The sequence below is a fragment of the Macrobrachium nipponense genome, chromosome 20 (genome assembly GCF_015104395.2).
Source record: "Macrobrachium nipponense isolate FS-2020 chromosome 20, ASM1510439v2, whole genome shotgun sequence".
Taxonomy (NCBI): domain Eukaryota; kingdom Metazoa; phylum Arthropoda; class Malacostraca; order Decapoda; family Palaemonidae; genus Macrobrachium; species Macrobrachium nipponense.
The window spans coordinates 14,792,281-14,803,398 of record NC_061089.1 but is presented as its reverse complement, the minus strand read 5'-3'; the positions used below and the strand labels follow the sequence as shown (position 1 = coordinate 14,803,398).

Here is an 11,118-nt window from a genome sequence, read left to right as displayed (position 1 = left end):
TTTGGTTGGTAATGATTTACTAATTTTCAAATATCAATATTAATGTAAACAGCAATAATATAAATTCATTAAAGAAAATACTAAAGTGAATTAGCAAGATTTTAGTTTATAAATAAAAAGAATTATGTAACCCGTGTCTTGTGCGTAGCCAGCTTGTTGGCTGGGTTCCAACTGTCAAATCCAGTGTTGCCATCTCTTTCTCTTTTGCTGAAATATATGAGATAATTTCTATGGTACATGTGTATGTTTATTAATATTTTTGCATAATAATAATAATATAACTAATCTCAAAATTCACATGTGATAGTATTTTAAAGAAGTACAATAATCTATCCATTTCACTCTTTTAAATAAGGACAACCCTCTCCTCTCTCTTCGTCTCTCTCTTCTCTCTCTCTCTCTCTCTCCTCTCTCTCTGCTATTGGCTGTTTATATATTTCTAATGGTAAAATGTTTAAGATTACTTTAAAATGATATTAATAATACCAATTCAATGGTATATTTGATGTAGGATAATACTTTAAGTAGACATTTGGTATTTGTGATTTCACATTCCATTGTAAAAAGAAAATGGATGTCTCAAATAGTAACAGTATGAAAGAAAACGTGCATGACCGAATACTTATGGGGGGACTGAATTATTTTCACATACGTAACTAAGTCATTCAGTACGTACATAGTATGTATTTATGTATAAACATAAAATGTAAGATTTACTTTAAAATAGTATTAATAATATTTCAAAGATTAATATGAACCATAATAGGATATTTTATGTATATTTGATGAAGGATGGTCTTTAAGGGATACTTTGGTGTTTGCATGTCCAAGACAGTTTATGAGCATTTTTAGAGGGGGGTTCCAAACATTCGCGGATTCTAACTATTCGCGGGGGGGTCTGGTACGCATCCCCCGCGAATACGGGGGGACCACTGTACTATCTCGTGTGGCAAAAAGAGAGAGAGAGAGAGAGAGAAAGTTGGGGGGGGGCGGGGGGCGGGGGTTTTTATCCTTATTCAAAAGACTGAAATGGATAGATTATTGTACTTCTATAAAATACTATAACATGAATTTCGAAATTATTTATATTACTATTATTATCGTTATGCAAAAATGTTAATAAACATACACATGTACCATAGAAATTCTCATCTCAGTAAAAGAAAAAGAAAGAGAGAGAGAGAGAGAGAGAGAGAAAATACGTGATCATTGAGAGGGCAACAGTTGTTGGACCCCAGCCAACTCTGCTTGGCTACCTTGGAGTTCAAAAACGCGGGGTAAAATGCATTTTCTTTCATTCTTACATAATTTTATATTTATAAACTAAAATCTTGCTAATTCAATTTAGTATTTTCTTTAATGAATTTATATTATTGCTGTTTACATTAATATTGATATTTAAAAATTAGTAAATCATCATCCAAAAAACATACATCTCTGTGAGAGAGAGAGAGAAAGATTATCGTAGCATTTGTAAAATACTTTCACATATGATTTTTGTAATTACAGTTATTATTATTATTATTATTATTATTATTATTATTATTATTATTATTATCATCATCATCATATGAAAATATTAATAAACATACTATACATATGTGTACCATAAAAATCTCTCATCTCAGTAGAGAGAGAGAGAGAGAGACCTGGAGTTCGAAAGAAAGATGCGTGAAGACTGGGATTTCCTTCATTCTTACATAATTTTTAAAATTTATAAACTAAAATCTTACTAATTCATTGTTGTATTTTCTTTTCATTTATCATTTATCACACAAAAAGCATACATCCCTGTAAGGGAGAGAGAGAGAGAATTATTAGTTATGTGATATCATTTAATCTTATTAAACTTATTAATACAGTATTGATCAATATTAATATTTTAAAATCAGTAAATCGTTTTTGTATCAAAAATGTATTTAGGCATGAAAATAACATCAAAATACACTAATTAGTGATTATTTATTGTTGGAAAATCCTGCGAATGGGCGAATTCACCGCAAATAATGGTTAGATATGGTCCAGAAAAAAATCCGCGAATCAGTGAGTCCACGAATCCGGAGAACGCGAATACGGGGGCCCCACTGTAATGATATTCTTGACGTGGTTTTTGGTACAGCTTCTGCAAATATTTTGTACAATTCAGTCCATGTTTCTTTCATTTGTAAGTTATTTTACCTGTTGGGTACTCAGTGACTCAAGCTAGGATTGTTTGTGGTTTGAATAGCATAAAAAGATTGATACAGAATAAACCCAGTGCTCCTAATAGTTTCAGATTGCTACAACCAGGCTACCTTTACTAACGCTCTCACTCTCTCCTTTTGGCTGATGTCTTCAGCAACCTAAAATGTCAGGATTGTCACTCTCACTTTGTCTAAGTTGACCTCTTGTCAGACATGTGGACTACCAGGTGGCTGATAAACACATGTTCTTGTTTTTTTTTTTTTTTTTTTTTTTTTTTTTTTTTTTTACGTTTCTGAATGTTAGATGATGTACGTAGAAGGAGATGTATTTGAATCATTTAATAAATTTACTGCTTAATTTTGTTATGATACTGTAAGTTAGAATATTCAGCAAATGCTTTTCATGCTAATACAGAAAGCCCCCTGTACGGGGTACACCTGTTTGTGTACTGTAGGTATTACTTAAGGTTCTTTGCAGTGTCCCTTCAGCCCCTAGCAGCAACCCCTTTCATTCCTTTTATTGTACCTTCATTTATATTCTCTTTCTACCATCTCACTTTCCACCCTCCTAACAGTTGATTCATAGTGCAACTGCGAAGTTTTCCTCCTGTTAACGCCTTTCAAGCCTTTTTACTGTCAGTTTCAGTTTCAACGCTGAATGACCTCAGGTTCCAGCTCTTGGCCTTTGACCTAAAATCTATATTCTGTTCTGTATACAGATTGTCATCCTTTTCATGGATAATCTTCATGTTTACAGATGTCGAGTGTTCGTCTTGCTCCCGGAGAGCGTAGCAATCTTGCAGAAACATCAATCTCGGCGCTAGAATCTTCAAAAGACTCAATGCGTAAAAGGTTAGTACAATAACGGTTGTTTTCATTTTGGAAATAGTGGGAAAATTAATACCAAAACCTTTTCTTTTGTGTTAGCTAATTTTTTTACCTGGATAATGGTGTTAGTGTTTTAAGAAATAAGGTAGTGCATAGGTACGGAATTCCAGCAGTTGGTCCTCAAGACCTAAATTTCATAAACAATCGATCAGTCACAGGTACGGAAGTAGCTACTGTTCTTAGCACTGAGATGTAGGGGCATCCATAAACAGAGGTATAAAAGGTGGTGGTTTACTAGGAAAGATTGAATTGGAATTGTGCATGATACTATACAGGCAGTCCCTGGGTTACGACGGGTTTGGCTTACCACGTTCCGAGGTTAAGGCGCTTTTCAATTATATTCATCAGAAATTATTTCCAGGGTTACAACGCCTACAACGCTCATCTGGCTAAAGAAATGAGACCAAAAATGCAAAATAATCAATATTTGAAGATTTTTTTTGATGCAAAATACAAAAAAAAAAAAAAAAAAAAAAAATGCATTTTACATAGTTCTGAATGCACCCAAAGTATTAAAAGTAAGGTTTTCTTAGGATTTTTGGTGATGTTCCGGCTTATGGCGATTTTTGGGTTACAACGCGTCTCAAGAACGGAACCCCGGTCGTAACCCGGGGACTGCCTGTACTTTGTTGCTAGGAATTTGAGCTGGAGAAATTTAATAGTTACGAGATAACACTTGGTGTTTTCATAGTTCTATTATTACTGTAAGGTAGTTTTGTAGTTGTCTGCTAATACCTTTTCAATTTTAAATGGGGCAAGCAAGAGATGTTGACAAGGATTTGTCTGTGTACCTTACATTGAGTAAAAGTTTGATAGAGTGAGAATGCATGTAACTGATACGTGGTCGGAAAGATGGCACAGTTTTTTAAATTACTAGTCTGGTGGAGAGACCGGGAGACAGCAGGTTTATCAAGAGAAAGTGTAATTTTAATTTGGTGGAAGGAGTAGAGGACTTCATGTAGACAGATATAGAACTTATTGGAAGAAGGGTTTTGATAGGAAGCAAATCATGAATGCAAGATGGTAATTAACGGCACTGTGAATGTGTGGAGTTTGATGTGCTGCTGAATTATCTTCTTTGTATGTATTTAAAATTGTTCTAGTGGAAGCTTTCTGCACTTAATTCATCCTTGATTTTGACATTGAAAAGAGCTACCCCTGTTAGAAAAATGGCCTACTGTTTCTTTTTCCTGAATATTAGGAATTAGATACTCTAGGTATTCCTTTTGACTTAATCAGCTTATTACTGATGCTGTTACATTTTTAATTTAAAGTGCTTGATGTCTCTTTAAGTTTTTATAAATCCCAGGAATTTCCTTTTTGGATATCAGCTCTCATGAAGTGCAAATGCCGTGGAAAGATTTTTCAAATGTGCATGATATTGGCGTGCATGTCAGCATTCGAGAATTATCTTTCAAAAGCAATTATGTATCTTATTTTCTGTGTAATACTTAATCACTGGTTTTCCCCAGTTTTAAAGAACAAGATATATACCTGAGAATGTAGAGTCCTACAATACTATTAGGTTTCAAGTTGCTCCTGAAGGGTAAAGTGAATCCCACTGCATACGTATTGTCAGCTTTTTGTCTTGATTTCAGCAGTTTCCTTCAAGTCAGCACTGGACAACTTGAGGCTAGTGTCCTACCTCTGGTACCAGAGCTTATTCCTATTCAAGGTATTAGATTCATATGAGTATAAATTGCTGTATTGTATGTAGGTATACCTATTCTCATGTAACCCTCTGTAGAAGTGGTCCTTGATGTACGGTTTTCAATTTGTCATATTACTTTAGACTGGTGTTTTGTGTTTTAGTTTCCTGGAATTGTGTTAACATGTTATTTTTTTTTAGTAGTATTGAAATTGTTATTGAAAGCTTTGTGTTTTCAGTCTTGGCTGTTTATACATTTATTTTAATTGTTTTTAAACAGACAGTGACACAAAATAAATTGTAAAATGTTGTCAGTAGATAGAAGTCCAGTCATTTCTGTGGGATAATCAGCGGGTGATTCTGATTGAACTGGGGCACGGCGTATCCTCTTGGAGGGAAATAAGGTGCTCGTCACGAAATTGGCATGGCCTTGCAACATAGATAATATATTTTTAAAGTGGATGTCTGGGCCAGAGATATGTAAATCCACAAGTTTAGAAGTAAGAGATAGGCTGGTTGGGTTTTTTTCGAAACTAATACTACATCAACTTCTGTTTTTGGAGAGGTTTGGCACCTAGCTGCAACTGCTTCCATCCCTTTACCTCCATTCATATTCTGTTTCTCCCATCTTACCTTCCACCATCTAACAATTGTTTCATAGCACAACTGTGTGGCTTTCATCCTATTACACCTTTCAGACCTATACTCTTCTTCCCCTTCACCATTGAATGACCTCCTAGGTCCCAGCTCTTGGCCTTTGGCCTAAGTTTTATATTCCACTTGTATATTTCAGAAGGTATTTGACAAGGTGCCACATAAAAGATTACCCAAGTTATCTTAGTCTAGCATTGGCCCCTCAGCAGAGATGGTTTTCTTCGATATGTTGATTACTGTATCCTCAGAACATTGAGTCTTAATTGAAAGGATGTTTCATGTTGATGTCTTGGCTTGATAATCTTTCTGTTAAAGAAGCAGCTGATTCTCATCTTGGATGGTACTACACCTAAAGTAGTATCCCTTATATAACTCTCCCTGGAATAGAGAATGATTGCCAACGGACAGAGCAAAAGTTGGCAGAGCAAAATAAGATGCATTGTCACACAAGTTCCACATATTAGATGACATACAATACTGCAGTAAATATATAGTATGATGTTGATAGCATTGTGAAAATTATAATAGTTGTGTTGTAAACTCTTTTCATGTTTGTTTTATGTTCTGTGTTTTGTCCATGTTAAAAGTTACATATCTTTATTAGGGAGTTGTTAGTGCCCTGTTGTTTCACATAGATTGTCTAGGTAATTGTCTGTCCTGCGTTTTAAGAAGTTTTTGTTCTTGTTCGAGAGTTGTTTATATTTTGGTGCGTTAGATTTTGCATCTGAGGTTTGTAGGTGAAGTCAAGTTCTCATCTGTAATAGGTTAAGCCATAATGTATAAATAATGTTGTCTATATGAAGGTAATTGTATTCTGTTCAGATCTTTACATGTTTGGAAGAGTAATTTAAACATCAAAACCTTTTTGTACAGAGGAGCAGGTAGCTGGGCATCCACTAGAAGTTACTGAGCCATTTTTGATTAATGGGGCTCCCATCGAGCCACCTCCAGTCCAAGGCTCGGAAATGCCGTCTGGTGTACATAAACCAGCGCAAGAAGAACATGTCCACAAACAACCTAGTAAGTCATGTGATGTCTTTTGAAATTGCAGCTTTTAATTCTGTTTTGATAAATTGTGCTGTAAGCTCTCCCTTTTGCTACCTTTACGCACTCAGTAGTACCTGTTACTGTACTTCCATTTATATTCTTTCTCTCATCTTACGTTTTAACAATTATTTCATAGTGCAACTGTGAGGTTTCCACCTGTTACACCTTTTAAGCCTCTTTACTTTAAAGTGGTGAATGACCTCATAAGGCCCAGCGCTTGGCCTTCGGCCTAAGTCATCTTCTTTTGTTTTAGGTTATTTGTTGTAAACATCATTTTCATTGCATTACACCTGGCATATTGAATGATGCTTGATTTCAAGGAACATTACCTTATTATATATATATTTTTTATTATTATTATTATTATCATCATCATTATTATTGTTATTATTATTATTATTATTATACCTTCAGAGAGAACTAGGGAACTTGATGAAAGTATCACTGTAGCTCCTGAGTCTGCCCCTGTTCCTCGCGAGACCACTTTTGGATTGTTCGAGTCTCCGCCACCTCCCCACCACAGAGGACCCCCGCCTTCACCCATGGAGGGACTCCAACAAGTAACTGTCGAAGTAGACATTCATCATCCACAGAGGTAAATTCTAAAGGTTTACAAATGAGTATGTAACTCATGTGCAAAGTTTTTCTTAGGCTTGTTGATTTGCTTTTGAATGTTGAATTTGGTAATGTTTAGTTACAGCTTATTGTCCAATCTATACAATTTTCCCTATATGAAATAAAAGAAAAAATGTGAATTGTTGCTGTAGACATGTATTAGACTAGGTTAGGTTAAGGCTAACCTAGGTCATTGAGCTGAGTACTGTTGTAGTTAGAATGGTTTTTTTTCAAAGGTCTATGAAAAAGTACGATTACGTAAGTGAAATATAAATATATGATCTCATATCCTTACATCCTCCATTTACACTTCTGTTTATTTATTGCATTTTTCTAATTCAGTTTGCTTTTGTCATGTATACCTTTATTCCATCCAGTGTGGAAAGACTCACTCAATTACCTCCTGTCGAACTGACCCCAGAGAGACAAGTCAGGCCAAGGACGAAGAGAATGCCAAATGGAACCAGTGAAATTCCTTCTGTCCAACCAAATGGAACCAGTGAAATTCCTTCTGTCCAAGAAAAGGGTGGCAGCGCAGAAGATCATTTGACAGCATCCCAGCCGAAGAGGAGACACCTCACCAGCTCCATCCGGTCCATGTTGGATGAAGGAGGTTCTGATGAGAAATTTGTGTTTGAAGATTTCCTCCCCCAGGATCCAACAAGGAAAGATGCTGCTAGCACTTTTGCAGCACTGCTTGGTAAGCTTTATATAAAATATTTTGTGGCAGTTAGGAATGGTATAGTATCAGTTTTGATTTTGAATATGAGAAACACTAACACTGTAAATAGTTTTAAAGCTTTATGCAGTATTCACCCCTTAAGGAGCAAATTTCATAGTTTCATTGAAGGTATTATTTAATGCCCAGAATCCTATAAGCAGGCTCATTTTAGATGTTTTTTTATGCTTATATAATAGATTTCTCAGCTTTTATACATTTTTGTCCCGAATAGGAAAAAGTATGGCTGAGATTGGATTTCATGTGCAAAGCTAATATGTACTGTACTTAAAAGTGAGAAAATTAACTAGTTAATGTTTGCTAATATTTATCATAAATATACTATCTTGAATGTAGAAGTATCTGGAAATGTCTTGGATGGGATGAGATTTTGTGCATGCTGCCCAATTTGCTACAAGTGGTCGTAGTCTTTATCATACCGTTGCATCTTAAAAGTTAGTCTAACTCACGTGCATCTCTTGGGCATGGTAGCTTAGTCTTTTGCATTTGTCCTCCTAGTAAAATGTTTTGTAATATGCTCAGCAAGTAAGAGTATTTAAAAAAACTGCTACCACAGAAAGATGTATTTGTGGTTGACCACTGAATTGTTGTAGAACCCCTCAAGAATTATTATTAGTCCCACGTTGGCCGAGTGGACTTCGCTCTCGGCTGCTAATTCGGTGGTCCGAGTTCGATTCTCGGCCCGGTCAACGCGGAACCAGAGAAATTTATTTCTGGTGATAGAAATGCCTTTCTCGATATAATGTGGTTCGGATTCCACAATAAGCTGTAGGTCCCGTTGCTAGGTAATCAGTTGATTCCTAGTCACGTAAAATATATCTAATCCTTCGGGCCAGCCCTAGGAGAGCTGTTAATCAGCTCAGTGGTCTGGTAAAACTAAGATATACTTACTTATTGCCTCAAGAATTATCATAAAAATTTTCCTTTGTCCAATAGATTAAGGTTTCATGCTTCGAATTACTTGAAGCTATTGTCTAATTGTTGAAATGTTGGGTCCCTCCTGCTCATGCAGGCTTTTAAGTGAAATGAGAATGCTGACAAAGTTACAAAAGATCAGTCGCTTTGATTAGATCATGTGCGTACATATGTCTGTCCATGTCAGGGATTTGTTACAATCTAAAACCTCTCCTTTACAGTAATACCAGGTGTTGTGGAATAACAAATCTTATAGTAAACTGAAAACTGTGCTCTTCATTCCAAAAGAATACCTCGAATATTATCTTTGAATCTGTCGCTGTCATCAGACCTGTTGGTACAGTGGTACCTCGAGATACGAGCAGCCTAACATACGAGTTTTTTGAGATACGAGCCGGAGCTTGGGCCATATTTTCGTTCAAGATACGAGCCCAAATCCGAGATACGAGCCGTGTTTCTGGAGCGTCCTGCTAGTTGGCGCGCAGGGTCGAGCATCATCCGAGAGCATCTCTCGCTCACTCGCACATGTTACCCGCTTGAATCAAAGTGTATCTTGTGCGCTGTACTCTTTTTTTTTTTTTTTTGTGTGTTATCATGGGGCCGAAGAAAGTGAGTGCTAAGGACAATGGTGACAGGAAGAAGAGGATGATGTCGATAGAACTAAAGCAAGAAATAATAGAAAAACATGAGCGTGGCGCACGAGTGATTGAACTAGCAAAGATCTATGACCGTAGTACATCGACAATTTGTATGATATTGAAGCAGAAGGATGCCATCAAGGGTGCTACACCAGCAAAAGGAACCACAATTCTTTCCCAATTAAGGACAAATATCCATGAGGAAATAGAGAAGCTTCTGCTCGTGTGGGTGAAAGAGAAGGAGTTGGCAGGAGATACAGTGACGGAGACGGTAATATGCGAGAAGGCACAGAGTATTTATGCCGACTTAATGAAGAAAGAAGCATCAACTTCTAAAGAGGCATCAGAAGAAGCGTTTAAGGCAAGCCATGGCTGGTTTGATAGTTTTAAGAAGAGAACTGGCATCCATTCAGTGGTGAGGCATGGCGAAGCTGCGAGTGCAGATGTGAAAGCAGCCGATACGTACATCCAAAAGTTCGCTGCGCTTGTTGCGAGGGAAGGCTACATCCCGCAACAGGTGTTCAACTGCGATGAAACGGGCCTATTTTGGAATAAAATGCCACGGAGGACTTACATCACAGCAGAGATGATGATGCCAGGTCATAAACCCATGAAGGACCGTCTGACCCTTGCATTATGTGCAAATGCTAGCGGTGATTGTAAAGTGAAGCCACTGCTAGTTTATCATTCGGAAAATCCTCGAGCCTTCAAGACGCACAAGATACTGAAAGAAAAATTGCACGTTATGTGGAACGCCAATGCTAGGGCATGGGTTACTCGGCAGTTTTTTACTGACTGGGTAAATCTCGTCTTTGGCCCTGCAGTGAAGACGTATCTGCAAGAAAATAAACTCACGATGAAAGCATTGCTCATCCTTGATAATGCTCCAGCCCACCCACCTGGTCTTGAAGATGATATTCTGGAGGAGTTCCAGTTTATCAAAGTTCTCTACCTCCCACCCAATACGACTTCAATCCTACAGCCGATGGATCAGCAGGTCATTTCCAACTTCAGAAAGCTGTACACGAAGCACTTTTTCCGCCGCTGCTTTGAAGTGACGGAAAACACAAATCTAACCCTTCGAGAGTTTTGGAAAGATCACTACAACATCGTGATCTGTCTACGTATCATTGACTTGGCATATGGCAAGGGGTAACAAGACGAACGTTAACTCTACATGGAAAAAGTTATGGCCTGATGCTGTTGCAGAAAGAGATTTCGAAGGGTTTGAGCCCGAGACCGAGCAAGAAGAGTTGGAGGAGATTGTATCTCTCGGAAAGTCGATGGGTCTGGAGGTAGATGAGGGTGACATCAACGAACTCGTCGAAGAACATGAGGAGGAACTCTCAACTGAGGAGTTGAAGGAGCTGCAGATGATGCAACACACGAAGGTTCTGGAAGAGATTAACACGAGTGAGGAGGAGGAAGAGCCAGAGGAAGTGATTTCTACAGGTGAAATTAAAGACATGCTGGCAATGTGGGAAAAGCTGTCAAGTTTCATTGAAAAGAAACACCCAGAAAAAGTGGCAACTGGTCGTGCTTCAGCGGTTTTTAATGACACTTGTTTGTCACATTTTCGAAGCATTTTGAAAGGCAGGCAAAAGCAAAGTTCTTTGGGTACATTTTTATTGAAAAAAGCTGCGAGTGAAAGTACAGAAAGTGCCGCCAAGAAGGCAAAAACAAGTGATAATTAAATTTACGTAAATGTTAAGCTTAGTTTAAGTTTAAAGTTAATTGCATTGTTTTAAGTTTTTTCTTTCATTTGAAATAAGGAAAGTGTAGTCTTAGTTT

At 37.2% G+C, this 11,118-nt stretch overlaps 1 protein-coding gene across 3 annotated transcripts in view; it reads left to right on the top strand.

Moving 5' to 3' along the window:
- Positions 1-11,118, top strand: part of LOC135222243 (titin-like) — a 156,978-nt gene that overhangs the window by 137,408 nt on the left and 8,452 nt on the right. For 2 of the 3 annotated variants that reach the window (XM_064260376.1, XM_064260365.1), the window contains exons 12-16: positions 2,941-3,035; positions 4,670-4,746; positions 6,247-6,393; positions 6,835-7,015; positions 7,413-7,735. In XM_064260376.1, the coding sequence (XP_064116446.1) occupies positions 2,941-3,035; positions 4,670-4,746; positions 6,247-6,393; positions 6,835-7,015; positions 7,413-7,735 (823 nt within the window). The remainder of the gene's footprint in view (positions 1-2,940; positions 3,036-4,669; positions 4,747-6,246; positions 6,394-6,834; positions 7,016-7,412; positions 7,736-11,118) is intronic. The other variant, XM_064260371.1, reaches the window with a different exon arrangement.